Raw genomic sequence first — 18,573 nt, 5'->3', positions numbered from 1 at the left:
AATTGAGCATTGCCGCAATGTATGCGAAGTGACAGGTGACGAACGCGTGTATGAGTTTGATGAGATCATGTTCCTTGAGGCCCCTGTGTCTATTGGCAATTCTTCTGATGAGCCCAATAGCGTTGTTGGTTTTGGTGATGAGCTTCTGAACCGTAGAGGCATTGACGTCTTTTGTCTCTGCGATCATACCCAGGACTCTGATTTTGTCGACGCACGGTATGGCGTGTCCCGAAGTTAATTTCTTGTAATTATTAACGGTAATTATTAATTAATTAATTAACGGTAATTTCTTGATTATAATCGTAGTCTGACGAGTATGGCCTGCGGCCCTTCTGCGTGGGTCTGCGTACGAGCAGCTCCGACTTGGTAGGCGAGCATCTGAGTCCTGTGGGAATTAGAAATTCTTCTATGGCGTTCACTGCTTCTTGTAAGATGTCCTGCACCATGCCCGGGGTTCCTTTGGACACCCACATGGTGATGTCATCTGCGTATATGGTATGCTCGAGCCCGTGAATCTGCCCTAGTTTCTCAGCAAGTCCCGCCATGGCAAGGTTGAAAAGCATAGGGGAGATGACCGAGCCTTGGGGAGTGCCCCTGCTCCCCAGCGAGAGTGTCTCCGTTGAGAGGTCGGCAAATCGGAGCGCAGCCTTCCTGTTATCCAAGAATGACTCGACGTACGAGTGGAACCTAGCTCCGAGGTTGAGTTCGGAAATGGTGTCCACAATGTATTGGTGAGAGAGGTTATCGAACGCTTTCTCTAGATCCAACCCAATAATGGCCTTGGCGTTTCTAATTGGGTAATCAATGATTTGGTGCTTGATTAAAATCATGGTGTCTTGAGTTGATAGACCGGGTCTAAATCCGATGAGGGTGTGTGGTAACAGTCCCTTGGTTTCGAGGTAACTGGAGATTTTGTTCTGAATGGCGTGTTCCGCCGCCTTACCCACGCACGACGTGAGTGATATGGGTCTGAGGTTCTCGACGCCCGAGGGCTTGTTGGGCTTTGGAATGAGAACCGTGGTGGCGTGCTTTAGCTGCGCCAGTAGTGACGTCGTTGCTCTCCGTCGCAGCCGAGCACACGCGCAGAAGTTTCTCTCCGACTCCGAAATGGGTAGGCCGCGCTTCATACGTGTTCCTTTGGCGTAGGCAGCTTTCAATCAGCAACGTAGCGAGCAGAACCGGGAGCGAGCTCGTCCTACGCCGTGCTGATGCTGCAGCCCGTGCGAACAGGCTCGTGCAGCCGAGCGCAAGCATCAAGTGCTTACCGAGGATCTGGTAGTCTGCCAAGCCGTCGTTTAATGAACCGTCGGCGTTAACCCAGTGATAAACACCGGGACCGCACGTTTCAGCTTCGCTGGTTAACCATCTGTACGGAGTGCATGGGTGGTGATTTTTATTTGTTTATTTATTTATTTATTAAGGTTTTTGTTAAGATAGACTGGGCAAAAATTTCACACGGCTTACGGACCAAACATTAGCATATATAATGGCTACCTAAAACTGTTTTCGGTGCCCGAGGTCGGACCGCAATAAAAGAACCCGTACCAATTACTGCGTACGGGCGTGGAAGACGGAAACATGAATGCAATATATGTTGCACTGAAAATTTCTTGTTTTTTTTTTATAAGAATACTTTCCGTAAATACGAGTACAAGGCGCCGGATGGGGCAGACATGTTTTATTTAAAAGCGGCAAGCAGGGAGTTTACATGTTTTTCCGTCTGCGCGTTTCGCAAGACCTGCTAACGGAAAGCTATATGCGCAAAAACACACGAGAGAGATACATGCTGCTTGAAGAACAATAAAAATATTTGTTCTCTAAAGGGAACCGTACAATAACTTCGTAGAATGAAAGCCGACACTGCCGTCTCAATGCACACGCAGTCACCGAGCGGCATTAAAAAATACATGAAGTTAAGAAGAGAAAGAAAGGCATTCCTAAGGCATAAATACATGTCATATCCAATTATAAACACCATTTGGGCGGTCTGAACGCATATATGGCAGCGCGCGAAGTACTACAAGTTGTTCTTTATTCTATGGTACTACAAATGACCCCTGAGATCACCGCGACTGACGCGGCCCAATTCGATCGCAGCGTCGCCAGTTTCTCGTCGTCGTCGCGCGCCTCGCTGCAAAGCATGCGCCGCCCCAGCCGCCCGTCCCACTCGACCTCTGATGACCTGATTATGGTACCCGCTACTCAGAGAAAAGTGCACATGGAAACTCCATGCAGGTGCAAGTTTTTTCTCCGAGACGGCACCTCAAACAGGTAGTTCACTTCAAAGTTTCCGGCATGGCCGGCCTTGAGTTTGCGGGCGCCTAGCAACCGAGAGACGCGCTTTTTTAGCTGCGAAAACAAGGCTCGCGCGTGCGCAGGACGCTCAAAATATTCGGGCAGTTCGCGCCATCCTCTCAGCGTGCCTGAACTTGCCTGCAAAACGCGAAAGCACGTGGAGTGCGCGAATGCTGTGGCCAGTGGGGGTGCTGCTTGGTTTTGTGTACATGTGCCAGGAAGTGAACTGATAGTCTGTCATCCCAGCGAACATGACTGGCTCCATGGACGGCGAGGCAGGGCCTAATCGTCGCGGTCGTCGTTCGAGACGAGGCGCACTTGTGAACGACGACGATGAAACAGCGACGGGACATCGTCGGCCGCGGAACTCTGCGAGCACAAAGAAAAAGAGTGATGCTGACAGCAGCGCAAAGAAAAGCTCAAGGAAATCGGCCAACGTGAAAAAGTCGACCGTCGGTGTGATTAATGCACCGCCAAAAAGAAAGGACAATCTCGTGCAGTGCTTAAACAACAGTTTTTTGAGGGACAGATCCAGCCACCAGCAACTTTGCAAGGTGAACGGATTTACTTCTCTCTTCGATTGCTAACTAGCGCATCGTCTTGCATCGACAATATCCCTTGTGTTGCGCCTGAACGCGGTTAAAAGTTATCGAAATACATGTGGCAACCTGTGGTGTTCATCGGGGGCCCTTGTGATTGGTGCGTGGATGTGCACTGTAAAATATTTGTCATACCGGGCTCGGCTTTCCCTACATTTCAGGCCCGTCGACATATTAATTTGGCACACGTGTAGTACATCACTGCGTAATGCTGACAGTATATTTGCGCCGCAGGTGTAGCTTCCGAAACATTTCAGGACTTCTGACATACGGTGTTAATATGTTTGGTGCATACGATTGATGTTGACTGTCAGGCCGCTTTATTTTTTAAGTTATTATTTATTTGTAAAATTTTATCATATGAAGGCTTACGTCATTTATAGCCAGCTGACTTCTTAAGAAGTCTAATTGAGTCTTACTCATGCATAAACTTAAGCTGCGCTAATGTTTAGACCTCACAGCTACGCCGAACTGAATTTTTGAAACATATTTGTTGTGACCAAAACAAGACCTGGTCCTATTTCACAACATCGGCATTTAAAGTTTTGTGTAAATGTATTGCAGCTGCACATACCACACTGTAAGATCCTTATGTTTAGACAAAAAAGAGCTTAACTTGGAGCTAGCAATTTTGTGAAATGAATGCAACTAGTACTAATCAATTTGATTGGTTTGACTGCATGCTCAGATGAAGAGGCACCTGCTGGCCCGGGAAGTGCTGGGCCTCACACTTGCCAATTTGCCTGTGCCGACGTTCACGGAGTCAGCTCGAGTCACATGTCTCGAGTGGCACCCAACCCGTCCAAACCTCCTCGCAGTAGGATCCAAGAATGGAGAGATAGTCCTGTGGAATGCCTGGGACCCCAAAAAGAATGCTTCCACACCACCGGTAGGGAACTTGGTCTTTCATATTTATTTTTCCCATTTGTTGCATTGCTGCCTTTTCATCTAAAACATTAATAAACTAGTACACAAAGCACCAGTTCTTCGATCACCCTTAGTAATTCAAGAAGAGAGTTGGGCTAGTTGATGCTGTTGCCTTTGCTGCAACATAGTTCCTAGTGCTAGAAAAAATTTGTAACAGAAAGAAAGAGGGAACAGGACAGAGCGCTGAATTTCAACTGAGGAATTTTAATCAATCAAGGCCAAGCAAGCACTGTATGCATAAACAAATGTGCAGACAAATGTCCAAACGAGCCAGCAAACAAGAAAAACCATGGACAACGAGCCGCTACAAATCATTGACTCTGATTCCTATCCAGATATTCAACTTCTTTGAATGCCAAGGGCAGTGTGCTTACGTATCTATCACCAGCTTTTATAAGCTGATGAGCACACATGCACTGTCAAAACATGGGGAGCAGTTACACTTGCAGTAGTGGCCAGCTGCTACTAGAGCACTGATACCCCAGCTTTTTGTTTTGTCTGAATTATTTGTTTTGGAACAATCATTTTTATGTTTTGCACTCTGGGAAGGCAGGTGGGGTTTCCTAAGGCCAGAATATTTGGCAATTGCTGTTTTAGGTTATTTTCATCTATTTGTTGATAGCAAGGCTTGGCAAAAATGAAATTATGTGTATATCCCCTTAATTTCCCATTTTTGTAGCAGTGCAAAAATTTGTGAAAATACCTATTCACAAGCTTTGTTGTAGGGTGTAGTGCCAATTTTTCCTAGGGTAAGGTGCCATACAGCCATTCTGCCTTCAGTGTTTCGCACAGTGAAGGAGATTGAATACAGAATTCAGTTACAAGCAGTTCTTAAATATGTTGGTTTCTATAAGATGTGGCATTTGCAACTGCAAGGTTGTCAAGCATGATGCTCTAAGTGAGTTTTCGATTACAGTTCCAATAGAGCAGAATGAAGAAAGTGCCAGTGAATCTCTGGGCAAAGAGAGAGAGAAAAATAATATACTTAAATGATGGCTGAAGGTCTATTTGGGAAAGTGGTGAAGGGGAAAGGAGATGACAGAAAGTGTGGCTCATTATGGAAGCTTGACTGGTGAAGCTTCATGGTGTGTTAAGCGTTTCTTCGGCATTAGCCCGTGGCCAAACCCACTCATTGAATGTCACCACCTTAGGTCAGTACTTGTCCTAGAATGTCTCAAGTCCTACACGTTGCCACATGCAGTGACGCATTCTTAAAGGTTTTCACGTGCACACATGAAAGACTACTAGGTGATTGAAATTGATCCAAATGCTTACTTTGCGCTGTTCCTTATAGCCTTCAATGTAGTTTTAAGACTGCAGTCTGTGAGCTTTCGTATCTTGATGGCTATAGAAGGAACATCACACTACAGCCCATTGGTAGTGTCAAATTGAACCCTTGGGAGTAATGCGAGTCACTAAGTTGTAGCTCTGAGAGAACAAAGGATAGCTATGGCTTTTAATTGCACTATCACTTTTTCATAGTAGTGCAGCTACGCAAGCATTCTGTTTTTGATAGGCACAGCCCAACTTCATAACACTGCAACAAAGCTCTACCATGTGCACAGGTTTTGCATGGCCTTCGAGATAGTGCCATTCCACTGTTCCAATGGCGGGTGGGAGGGGCACACTGCAAGACAAGTGGAATGTGCTACTCATGAGCTGAAATGCATGGAAAAAGTCGAGTTGATTTTACTAAATTAAATTTGTAATGTCGCATGTATAATCGAGAGCCAAGTCGCAACAATCACTAGTATCAGCTTACCTAGGCAGCGATGTCGCACAGCAGGTGCCAGAAACAATGGTTGGTGAAATATACAGTGTATTTGGGACACTTCCTATTGCTGCAATATCATAGTGAAGGTCTATGTTGCTTCTCTGTGGTTTTGTGCTCCGACTTGCAGTGCACATTTTTCTTAAGTTCAAAAATGGTGCCGAAAAGAACTCTCTAGGAATTGAGGGCCTGATGTGGCTCTAACAGTTTTCATGGTGAGTACTTTACTTGGTGTTATTTTACTGCAGACGGGCAGCGGCTCAGCTGTGGCCGCCATCAAGTTCCACCCTGAGAATGCTTCACTGGTATACACTGCCACACTGCTGAGCCGAGTAATGCTGCAGGACTTCGGAGGAGCTGAGCCACAGGTGTTTTGGGACACAGAGTCCCAGAGGTGAGAGGATTGCCCCTTTACAGATGTGGCTAGTCTTACTTTACACACTGTTTACCAAAATAGCCGCTGTTGTCAAAATGGGTTTGTGCATTTTTAAGTTTGTTGGGTTGGACACATACTCCATGTCTTCTTCAGTTAACGTATATCTTGAATAATCATTGATCATTGTTTTTCGAATTCAGAAATATTCGTTACTTAATGCTTCTTCCAGCAAAATTTTCTTCTACTCACCGCATTAGCTCATTGGCTATGACATTGTGTTGGTGGGCTCACCAATTGGTGGTGGGAATTTCACCAATATTCTTTACTTAATGCTTCTTCCAGCAAAATTTTCTTCTACTCACCGCATTAGCTCATTGGCTATGACATTGTGTTGGTGGGCTCGAGGTCACTAGCTAAATCCAATTTCAATGAGGGTGAAATGAAAAAATGCTTGTATACTTAGATTTAAGCACACATTAAGGTACCCCAAGTGGCCAAAATTAATTTGGAGTCCTCCACTACAGTGTGCCTCATAATCAGCTTGGGGCTCTGGCACCAAAAGCCCCAGAATCTAATTTAAAAAAATTTACTTCATTGTTTATTTGTCCATTTCCAGTTCCTGCTTTTATCAATCTGGTAAGAAAAAGGTCCCATATTTACTTATCATTCTAGTAGTTGCTTCAGCTTCAGGTTGCTTCAGCTTGTCTTTACGTACCCCAGTCAGACAGGCAAATTTAGTGATACTTCAAATGAGTGCGCTTCGCTTCACTGAGCATCACTTTGGCGGTGGGGTGCAAGACAGCATAACTAGCAAAACAATGTGTTTCAGGGTTGATGACTATGATTATCTATGAAGCCATAGGCTGCTTGTTTTGATTCTCAGCGTTTTGACTTTTTGAAACAGCTACTGCTTTATCATGACCAAAAAAAAAGAATGCTTATTTACAAAACTGTTTGCAATAAGAAATAAACACTATAATTTCTTTTGTCTTTCTTTCGTTTTGCGCCAATACAAACAAGAAACATATGCAAAATCTAGGCAGTCGAAATGGCGGCCCCGGTGGACGATTTGACAGGCACCAAAAATGAACATTTCAAATTTGCTTTGGAATCACTGATGTCAAGGGAATGCTCATAATATCTTAAATCACACAAAAAAAGTTAGTCAGTCTAAGAACTACTGCTGACCTTACATTAAGTATTTTTAAATTTATTCTTGAAGCACTGCTGTCAACGCTGCATACTTCAGCGCAGCAATGCGAGTTCATTGAACACACTTGCTGGCAAGTGCGCTTCACAGCATGTGTCGCTAAACCTTTCCACATGATAGCCTGCGAATGGCACTAATGATCAAGTGCACTCGCACAAAGTGACACTAAGTTTGCCCTTCTGACTCGGTCATTATACTTGTCATGTAGTACCGTATCCGCAAATTTAAGTGTCCCCTAAATCTGAATACCAGCACTGTTCTCGTGAAGGAGATATTCACATATTCATATTCCCAAAGGTATATGCAGGAAAGTGTGATTCGCGAGTGGGCACCCTCCACCACTTTGTTTGTCAGTGGCGTGAAAAGGAGTAAACAAGCACTCAGGTTCAGATAAGTATTTTATTCTGGTGTATGTACAGTTGCATCACCCTTGTGCCAGCATATGCTTGCTGGCATTATTGGAATGTACACAAACAGGACAGCAATGCCTGCCAAAAATAGTGGAAGGTCACTGCCGTTGAAATGCATCTGTAATGTGATTACAAAGCAAGGCATTCTGGAAATTGTTCTGTCAAATTCAGAATTGTCACATTGTGTCTGTGGACAATCATTGCCATTAGTGGATGGAATGTATCATATGTCAACTGCGTATTCTGCATTTGACAGTTCTGCCAAATTTGCCCAAAAATACTTCAAGCTTTCCCACTGTCTCTTTCATGCCTGTTTTCGTTTCTTTGCAGGGTGTGGTTTACTGCCTTAGATGTTTTGCATGAGAGGAAGATGGTATTAGCTGGAGACAACATGGGCAGCATGTATGCATTCAGCACTACCGGCGAGTTGGTATGTACTGAGGAAGAATACCAAAATCATACAAACTGCTCAAGTTCTTATAACCTCATGATGTAGTGCTCTTCTATGTATATTTTGGACAGCACAAACATTTTTAATTTCTGCTAACATTTAAGCTCTGTTGGTCTCATGTTGAAATTATGTATGCAGATGCTCTCCTGAGACTATATGGGGGATACATATAAGCAGGTGGGGCAACATGCGCGACTGCTAACAGTTACACTTAATTAGAAGTTCTTTTCCTGTTTTGTTTCTGAAGCTTACCATGTTTAACTTATTCAATGGCACCACCCTTTCTAGTTATGTTTTCCATGTTTAGCCCTTTCAGTGTCCCTTTTTTTTTATCAGATATATAACGAACACCGTGGTTTATTTTCGTTACTCATAAGGGAAGAGATGACATGAATAATGGCAAAGGCACTCCTAGTGTGATACTCACTAGAGAGGGGAACATATGGGTAGGTTAGTGTCACCAACACGTTTAATGGTAGTGATAACACTGAAGGAAAATATGTATGTATGTGCCAGAAGTTGCTGACAGCATCTGGACATAGTGTGCCAACATTTTTTACCACTGTTTAAGAGGAACGATTTTGAGTGAGTGCATGCTTGAGATTAGAGAACACTCAAGTGTCAATTAAAGGGGTCCTGCAACACTTTTGAAGACAATGTCTTCCTTGGCCAGTTTTCCCCACTTTTTCATATCTGTTATGTCTGTTTCTAGCCTCTTTTGTGGGTCAATCCCAGAGATAGTGCAGTCTAAAAATGTGGGCCGATCCCTAAGATAGTGCAGTAAAAAGTTTATAAGCAGTCTGACACTGCTCCTACTCCCATCTCGCGAGGGGTGATGCTATAGAGTGCCATGTGCAGCGACTCCGCCCCATTCCCATGGGTATGTGTAATCTCAAAATGCGGTTAAATCCCAAAGACGTCCCTTTACATATGCCATTCTTTTTTGCGGAAGAAGGGGATATGTATAGGGTTGTGCATAGCATCTTTGTGACATTTTCCTGTCAGAAGTAGGTCAATCTCTTGACAACTGCTTTCAGGCTATGCATCTTGGCAAAATTTTTAGATGCATGGATGATTATCTGAAATGTGATTGAGCGAGTGCATTCTTTTAGCTTTCTTGAGATTTAAATAGGTATTAAATGATCTTAAAATTCACGTTGAAGACCTCTCTTTTACCTTTGAACTCTCTGTTAGCAACACTCTGCAATTTTTAAGTTTAACACTCATGTTTTAAGGAACCAAGTTTGCTGGTGTTATTCACAGTGAGCAAAAAAAGAACTTTTGGCACACTACTTCATGCACTCCAAACTTGTGAAAAAAATTCGCTTTGTTTTGGGTCAGCACTAAGGAGATCTTGCACATGCAAGGTGCAGGTTAGCTTTACCTGTCAGTTAACTACGTGAGCTTTAGAAAGCTGGCTATCCTTGTTCGACCCTAGCGTCAGTGGCCGAATTTCCGCAGCAAAGGTTAAATGTGAGCACACCAGCAAAGGTGGCAAGATCCAGTGAGCAGAGCGGCAGAGGCTGGAAGTTGTGTCGTGTGTGCCCAAGATAAGCCACAACTTGAAAAAAGTGGTGAATTAGGTACAGAGTGCCTGTTGTGTTCTCTGCTCTCACAACAGGCTGACCCAACTGTGTTCTTGCATCATGTGCAGTTTAAAGTAGGCTGTCAAGTGAGGCAAGCCAAGCCTTACGTACAGTGCACTGCCGTGGTGGTATATGAAATCCCCACGACTTGTGGAAAGTCCTATGTAGGACATACTGACCGCAGTGTTAACGATTGAATTAAGGAGCATGTTAATAACTTGAAAAAGGACTTGACTGCGCATCTTTCAGCACACTGTAAATTCTGCTATTGTCACCCAAGATTTCATGATGTGAAAATCCTGGATAGAAGCAAAGACAAAACGGCATGCAAACTTCTAGAGGCATTTTACATAGAAGATACAAGTAATGCTTATGCGAGTCAGACTTCTGTTGTACTGTTTAATGTGGAACATAGTTTTTAATTCAAATGATCTTGCTGGCTTTGATAAATGCCTTCTGTAATCTGTGTTGTGGCTGATGCATCTGCGTACAGTATTAGAAAAAGTATATATATAGTGTATGTCCTTGCTTTTCGAATAAAGCTGTTAGTAGCACCTGAGACATGTGTCTGGCCCGTCTTCTTTGGTTGTTCCCTTATGCTATGTTGTCATTCAGACTGCCTCTGGCAGAAACAAAAGAGAGAAAATCTGATTGTTGACAAGGTGGCAGGGCCATGTGGTGGCACAGAATCATACTAATGTTTAGATGGCCTTTGAGTTCAACCAGTGTGGTGATGTGTCATGCCACTCTGTCATAGTTCATGCCCATGCAAAACCTCAGTGTTATGGTTGGTGGAGCATGGCACGCACCTTTCTTGTGGGCTTTGAGCACGACTTGCACAATGAAAATTATGGGAAGGCAAAGATATTGCATCATCGGAAATATTTGATTGCCAATAGCTTTGTTCGTACTAGGCATATTCAAGAATATTTATGAGGAAAGTCATTTTAATAATACCAGAAAGGTTCTACACCCTTCATAAAAAATATGGCTGCACTTCATTGAATGGTCTTGTCTAACCTTAATCCCGAGAGGACTCAAAGAACATACTTGTTTGCTAGCAGAAAAGTGAACAGCTGATGTTGGTTGGTGTAAGGCCTTGCTACACCAAGAAAATTTGTCATCAAGCTCTTGTTTCTAGAGGTCAAAACTTAGAAGTTGCTAACATCAAAACCATTATGTAAGAAATGTTTAATATGAATGAAGGCTTTAGTACTGGTATAAATAGCCATTTCATAATATCAGGGTTAGCTTCCTCTTTTGGTTCTCTCTGTGATATTCACAGATATTGTATTGAACATGTGCATAATATTAGCCAGCCACATTTTCATGCAAACAAAGTGTAAAAACAATCATAAACTTAAATTTAGGTACACATAAAGAACCCCAGGTGGTCAAAATTAATCTGGAGCTATTCAACATATCTTTCATAGCGCCAGTGTAACATTGGGACATTAAACCACATGAGTCAGTCAGGTTTGCCCAATGTTCTGTTTTAAATGGCATGTGTCACCTGGAGGTTTAGATGCAGTAATGTAAGTGGGTGGGCAGCAAAATGAAAGGTTCGTCAACCAGTCTTTAGTAGTAGAGATGCTGTTTATAAATCAAATGGGTAGACTGTACACAATGCATGTTCTCGGCATAATGTTTCGTCACCGTAAGGTAAACTAGTAACAGTGTTTTTACATTTTGGTGAGAACATCATTAATGCGGAAGCATTATACGCCCCATTATGAGAAAATTTGTCTTTGTTGGCGTGAACGTTTCTAGGGAAGGGACCGACGTCACCCACAGCATAATGCGGGCAGGCGAGCATCTCGTGCCAGGGCGATATTGAAGAAAACGGTCGGCACGGAAGCCTTCATGGACGCAGCTCAATATGTGCGCTCTGGTAAATTCACAGTCATGGCGGTCAGCGAAAAGGGCGAGCTCCTATCTGCGGCCTCGGTAGGCGCTGTGACGGCCGACATGGCAGAACAGGTGGCGGTTGCGCTGGCGATGCAGGATTCAAAAAGGCCGTATATCTACACTGACTAACGCGCGGCCGTCAGGGCTTTCGCTTCAAGAATGGTTGCGAGATAGGTGGAGGCGATTCTGAAAAGCAAGTCCAGAACTAATTGTGACCCCGTGCATTATATTATATGGTTCCCCGCTCACATGGGCGACAACGTGCTGCCGGGCCGCCCGAACCCCAATGAGATTGCTCACCGCCGTGCACGAGAATTAATGCGCCGCAACGGCGGTGGGGCTACATTGGATCCAGAGGAGCTCGGCCACAGCAACCCCTTATTGACCTTTCATGAGATCGTCTCCCACTATAAAGAGGAACGCAGGCGCTTCCCGCCTCCACACCCGAATCTATGCAGATCTCAATCGATCACACTCGGGATGCTTCAGACGAGGTCATATCCCTCGCGAGGTTTCTTAATCAGGATTTACCCAGAAATTGACCCACAGTGCCCGGATTGTGGGGAGGAGGTTAGCACTCTATCTCATATGCTCTGGCAGTGTCCTGCGTTACGGGATACGTCCTTCACCAGCGAACGGGACTGGGATGAGGCCACATCTAGTACAGAACTCAAGCTCCTGTCCATGGCCGTCCAGAGGGCCCGTGAAAGAGCGGAGAGGCTTGGCCTCCCGATTCCGACATGGGAGCAGCCAGCGGCGAGCCAGGGGCCCCAACAGGTCTCCGCCAGCTAGTCCCTCAGGACCTCAATAAAAGTTCATTGTCTGTCTGTTGGCGTGACCGAAAGATGGTACCAAAAATGGCCGATTGCACAAGGAGTAAAAACACGTCAAATAATGCTCGGATTAATGTCAAATTTCTAGGGCAGGTTCCTGTAGACAAAGTAAAATAATGGCTCTAAAAAGAAAATTTTGTGAATTTTGGTCTGGGTGGGAATTGAACCTGGGCCTCCGGGGTGCGAGACGAGCATGCTTCCCCAATGCAACAGCGGCTCCGCGTTTCTGGCTGACTAAAGGTGTTGCCCAATGTGTGCTGTGCATCATTATGCACGTGACGGCACAGCCAGTGGGGAGGGGGTGATGCCACATCATGAGTGCGTTCATGGCATTTCGAGGTATACAAATGGTACAGTGCTTTCGCATTCCCACACGTAAGCTTTCTTAAGTGTCTCTGCCGACATTATTTTGATTCTCTAACCAGATTGTGTACGACTTTACAATAAAAGCATCATCTGTATAATGAAGTACTGTTGGCCGTGCATGGCTTTTCATACCTGGCGGTTGTCATCTGATAGATATAGTAATTTCTCCCCACATTGCGGTTTGAGCTTTGGACTTATCAGCTTCTGCGGCAGAGAAGTGTTTTGTAGTCTCGGTCCCTGTTGTTTGTGTTTCTGTATGAAATCAGACGTGCTATTTGTGTTTTGCAGATGTGGCCTCAGGCCAGCCGTCTCCATAAGGGCAAGGTGAAGTACCTGGAATTTGTGGGCCAAGGCTCAGATTTGCTGATAACTGCATCTGTGGACCATACTGTTCGCATCTGGGATGTGCGCAAGTTGGGAGGCCCCGATGACTTCCTCATAGCACTGCCTCACACGCAGGGAGTGAACTCTGGTGTGTGTAACTGCACTTAGCTCAATGGTTACGTAGCCTTACGTATTTTTACAATGCCTTCCCAGTCACTTCGCAATGCATGGGAGCGAGTGATTGAGTGGTTTAATGTGGTGGCACCACGATCCCACTAATTTTATGATTGCTTTCACTAGAGCATGAAAAACTTTCGCCGGGCACTGATGTCGCTCCATGCCAACTCTTTTGCTTCCTCGTGACGTGCGAAAAAGAAAAGTTGACCTGACCATAATTAAGGGGGGGAGCAAGAGATGTCTCCATAAACTGCGGCCATTTACTGGGAAAGTGGTGTCCTCTAAATGACCTCTATTTTTGATGTCATCACAGGGTAGGCATTGAAAAAAAGTACGAGAGGTAATTACCAATGCGCAAAGCATTTCGAGTGGATGGCTGCATGTTCAACTGGACACTGAGCTGCTAGAACAGTTTTGCAGATTAGTCGACTGCTTAACACTGGGGTAAATTAAAAGAGCATTGGACAATTTTACAGATTGATTGACTGTTTAACACTAGGGTAAACTAACAGATGTCACTTACCATTACTGGACATCTCCAGTACTAACTAGAAATAAATTTTAACACAATGTACCTGGTATTAACAGGAAAAACGGGGAATTTGGGAGAAGGAAATTCGAGATGATGAGAAAAATGAGCACAAGGTGAAAGCAGGAGCCAACGTTTCGACAAGTGGACTTCTCTTTTTCAAGGCGCCATATGCTTTCCTCACTACAGTATTAAAGGGGAGAGTGCGTAAGGTGGGTGGGTGCAGCCACGAGCGAAGGTGGGTTAGGGGCGAGAGTGTCTAGCTTGCTAGCCACACTGTCTAGCTTGTTAGGCCTAATTGGAGACACATTGTCGGGTGTCTGCGAGTAAAATCACGTTTTCATACAGAATCAACGCAGATCTATTCACCACAGTTGCACGACTTTTAGATAGCCGGCAAACTGCCTTGCCAATGAAAGCGAGTGCATGGGATGAAAGTGTCTCATGGCCGCCATCGCTGCGAAATACCCCTCGTTCCCAACGCCGTTTATAGGTGCACAGCGGTCTCTTTTTGTAGCTTCGAGCGACCAGTCATAAGACTAGCTTTGGATTTCCATGGCGGGCACGAAAATATTTTGTAACAGTGCACTGAACCCCAGCTGCAGATGCATTTACTCAGATGGCAGATGGATGCGTTTGGGAAAAAAAGAGGTTGCCGTGGGCCTCCCGATTTGAGAACTCTACCATCAGTGCCGACTACGGTCGACCCGTGTGGCGACGATGACCTCGTGGAGTGGTGCCAAGTGAGGTGATGCGCATTCCCCGCTTTTGTCTGTCACGTACATTGGCCTTAATTAACGAGCTGATGATAACCCACAGAAACCACCTGCCATGAAGATGGAAAATCTCTCTTGTTTTCTGGAAGAAAGCTTAAAAGCAAAACTTTCTGAGCAATAGAAGATTGCCATTAGGCACAGTATGGCCCACTATTAAACCGTAAGCAACCATTGTATTTCAGACAACTTCACTTTTTGATCAGCTTCAGAGGGAGAAAAGCACTTGATTCTATTGGACAGACGTTCTATCGATAAAAAAAATTTTTCCTTTTGTACATGAACTGAGTTGTTATCGCGGCTGACATGCTAATCTGATGTTTCCTTTAATAAAAGTAGAGAATACTATGCATCTAAATTCGTAGGTACCCAAATTAGCTAGCAAGAATCTTGTTAAGTAATGTGATTAGCTTACTGAGAACGTGCAGCACTGTGCTTTTTGCACGAAATTTGGAAGCATAAAAGTCTGCATTACATGTTCTGATATTCAATTAAATATTTGGCTTTTTATTTCTTCTCAATTCAGTATTTGATTCTAAATTTACTACAGTAGATCCTCATTCATACGTTCCTGTTACGTACATTTTCCGGCCACCAATGTTCGCAATCAAGAACATGAAAAATGACCCATTAGAGTTACACTCACTTCTTTTACCGGTTCATACGTTCTTGGAAAACACGATTTTTCAGTACCAACGTTCAGTACTTTGCTAAACTGCAATCATACGAAACGTTTTCCGGTCGCTAGATTCCGTGTGAACAAGAAAAGGCACGAGACATACGAGATCGAGAACTGCCTGTCTCACGTGAAAACGACGGCGTGCACACTTTCTTCTTCCAATACCAGCATATCTCTGCCCCGGTCATCGCACGCTGCATTCGCAGCTGTTGTTGGCAAACCTAATGCGATAAGTATCATCACTTTTCTGTTTTACAGTGTGTGGTGTGTAGTGCCATTGGTAGCGTACTGCACACTTTTAGTAGAAAGTAATCCAAACGCGCTGCCGTTCCCTGCTGCAGGCAGCACGATGTGGGCATCACATTTTACTTTGGTGGCATCCGGTGTCGCCCACCAGCTCGATTTTGTTTTGGTTTCCTGTCACCTGCTTAAAACACCACACAATAAAAAAGAAAAAAAATGTGTATCGAGCTGCCGGAGCATCACCAGCTCGATGCACATCGGCGTCTCATGCCGTAATGATCCGCGCGACGCTTCACATTACGTAGATGCAAACAATAGTCGAGTCTGTCAAATTTTTTATTACTTTGTCTCACATTTTCCTGGTTAGCCCACTTTTTCTCGCAACTTTTTTTCCTAAACGTATGAATGAGGTTCTGCTGTATTCTGTATTCGCACACCCCTATGCAATGGCAAAACGCAATATTTACTTGTCAAAGCGCACTTTAGACAAATGATCTTTAGAGGGCTATACAGCTCTAGTCTTAGACCCAGCATGATTGCTGATTGCATCTGTTGTGCTTGCTTGTTCAGCCTATGTGAGCCCATCAGACCGGAGCTCACTGCTTACCACAGACCAAAAAAATGAGCTGCGTGTGTATCATGGCCCTGCTTGGCAAGAACCACTGGTAATACCACATCCACATCGACAGTTCCAACACCTTACACCCATACAGGTAAGTTTCTGACCTCATCTTTGGTTGAACTCCCATTCAAGAAAACAGTGTCTTGCACATGTTAGCCTTTATCCTTATTAGCTTTGATTGGTAGGCACAACCATTTTTAAATGTTGTTAATTATTGCCATATTCAGTGATGTTGGCTTGATGCTCTTCTACTCAAACGAAACCTACTGTAGAGCTTTGCACAGGCTCAGGCTTACCTTAAAACCTGGATTTGGTTCTTAGTCCGACCCATAATGGGTGCGGGTATGCCATTTCTAACAATTCTATGTTTTAGCATGTAGCTATTTTAGCAATTAGCTGGAATGCTGATCACATCTCTACTTGATTGAGAGAAAAAAATTCACACACGGACTCCTCTGGGGGTTGTCTTAGTATGCTTAAGCATTGTGCCACTTGCTGAACTCCACGCAGCTTGGTATCATTGTCAATCTTATGAAACTTGATCTGACCAGTGTAAATCCTTATAAACCCTTATCAGTCATTATTAACTTTGCAGAACTAGATCCAATCCTTATCAACCCTTATCTGTCCTTATCAACTATATCAGACTTGATCCAATCCTTATCAACCCTTCTTGGTGCTTATTAACCTTATCAGAATTTCTCCGACCATTATAAGCCCTTATCACTCTTTAGCACCTTATACATCCGCGTTTAACTATTGTCAGTCGTGATGAGGCCCATATAACCCCTCATCGCTCCTTATCAACTCATTGACTGCTTATTTACCATTAACACAGGCTTGACTGGTCACGTCTGTGTTGCGTGATGTGAAGCACATGAGCCCTCGGAGATTGGTGGCATTTCGGTCAGTGAAGGAACAACTCAATGGAAGGCGCATCCCGCAACCACTGAAACGCGTTGGGGATGTGCCGTGTTTGGCATTAAATGTTTGCAAAATTGTAATTCTCCTGATGTCTACAATGCTCCAAGTTGGCTTTACATGTTGTCCTGGTGACGGCTTTTATTCCACCATCACCAAATCTTTCAGTAAAGACTTCATAGAAACTGTTCTCCTTTGACATTTAGTTAGTCCCGCCAGAATGACACATTCATATGGTTCAGATATACAGTCTATGCTCGTTACAACGGACCCGCGCACAACAGACTTTTCGGATATAATGGAATATACTTCAGCCTTAGTTTGTTCTACCTATTTTATTAATGCAACAAAGTTTGCTTTTAAGGGGGGACGCAGCCCTTGAAAACCAAAAAATCAGGAAAAAGTCGATTTTTGAAAAACCATATTTTTTCGTTGTATGTCTCGTACACTACCTGTTCTGTAATTATCAGCCTTTAATTCAACCGTAAAGTGCCAAAAGAACGCTACTTTTGAGGCCACTGCGGCCCACAAAACACGCAAATGCTGAAATGAAGTCAAACTTCGCGCGCGCGTCATTCCCGACCCATGCGGCCTGCCCGCGCCATCTTGGTGTCGTTTTGACCGTGGATTCTTTGTCTCTATTTTGCTGCGTCGTTGTTGCCCCTTGCTCCGTCCGCCTCAACATGAGCTTGCAAGCTGCTCATCGCCTTGCGCTATCTTTTAGATTATTTGCTCAGCTTTCTTTTTTTTTTTTTGCTAGTTCTTCGCTGCACGCGAAGCCGGCAAAGCCCAAGACAGTGCAGATGTTTGGTGCACGGGAGCGCGATATGCGTCTTGTACGAGCATCGAACTTCTGATCTTCCGCAGCTAGTGCCGACTGCGTAGACGCTTTTCAGCGGTGGAACTGTGCTTTTGGCTGTCGCCAGTCGAAAATCCAACACATCGAGTGTGCCTGGAGACGCAAGAGCTAATTGCTAATTAGAAGCTCTGCAGGAGATTTCTAATAAAAAAACGCAGGTGTTCAACTTTAAGGCCTGTTTTCGCGGAATGGATTTTTTTGCTATTAGTGGTGCTGGGGAAGGCGATATCTCAAGAACCGCTCTTCAGATTTGTATGCCGTTTTTTTTATTCTGTTCCTGAATGACTTTGCCAGGGAGTAACAGGCTTTTTTTTTTGAAAGCTGGTGCAGTAAACTTATAATAAGCATATAATTTTTGATGAATGTGGTCATTACTGGTTACATCAAATTCAAAGTTGTCTTAAAATGTTTTGGAGGGGAAATTAAAGAAAAGGGCTCTTTAGCCCCCTGGGATATCTATCAAGGTATCATCACAGGGAATTTCAGCTTCCTACAATGTCCTGGCATTTCTCCAGGTTCTTCCTCAGGCATATACATGAATCACCTAGTTAGACCTCAATAACTCCGGAACTAATAAACATATCTTCATTAAACTTTGTAGTTCCTCATAGTACGGTGGTGTGAACGTACCCTGAAAGTTTCATCTGGATATCTTAAAAAATAAAGTTCGGTCTCCAGGGTAGCCTCCCCCCTTAATGGACCGTGCTACAACAG

General features: G+C 44.2%; 1 protein-coding gene across 1 annotated transcript in view; it reads left to right on the top strand.

The window, feature by feature from the left end:
* The first annotated feature begins 2,147 nt into the window (after positions 1-2,147).
* The window catches only part of LOC135919510 (DNA damage-binding protein 2-like), a 27,318-nt gene continuing 10,892 nt past the window's right edge, over positions 2,148-18,573 (top strand). Inside the window, exons 1-6 of the mRNA XM_065453384.2 lie at positions 2,148-2,849; positions 3,583-3,783; positions 5,841-5,986; positions 7,919-8,018; positions 13,021-13,204; positions 16,028-16,170. Of these exons, the coding sequence (XP_065309456.1) occupies positions 2,547-2,849; positions 3,583-3,783; positions 5,841-5,986; positions 7,919-8,018; positions 13,021-13,204; positions 16,028-16,170 (1,077 nt within the window). The 5' untranslated portion in view covers positions 2,148-2,546. The remainder of the gene's footprint in view (positions 2,850-3,582; positions 3,784-5,840; positions 5,987-7,918; positions 8,019-13,020; positions 13,205-16,027; positions 16,171-18,573) is intronic.

The sequence above is a fragment of the Dermacentor albipictus genome, chromosome 2 (genome assembly GCF_038994185.2).
Source record: "Dermacentor albipictus isolate Rhodes 1998 colony chromosome 2, USDA_Dalb.pri_finalv2, whole genome shotgun sequence".
NCBI lineage: Eukaryota > Metazoa > Arthropoda > Arachnida > Ixodida > Ixodidae > Dermacentor > Dermacentor albipictus.
This window is presented reverse-complemented; position numbering and strand designations above follow the sequence as displayed.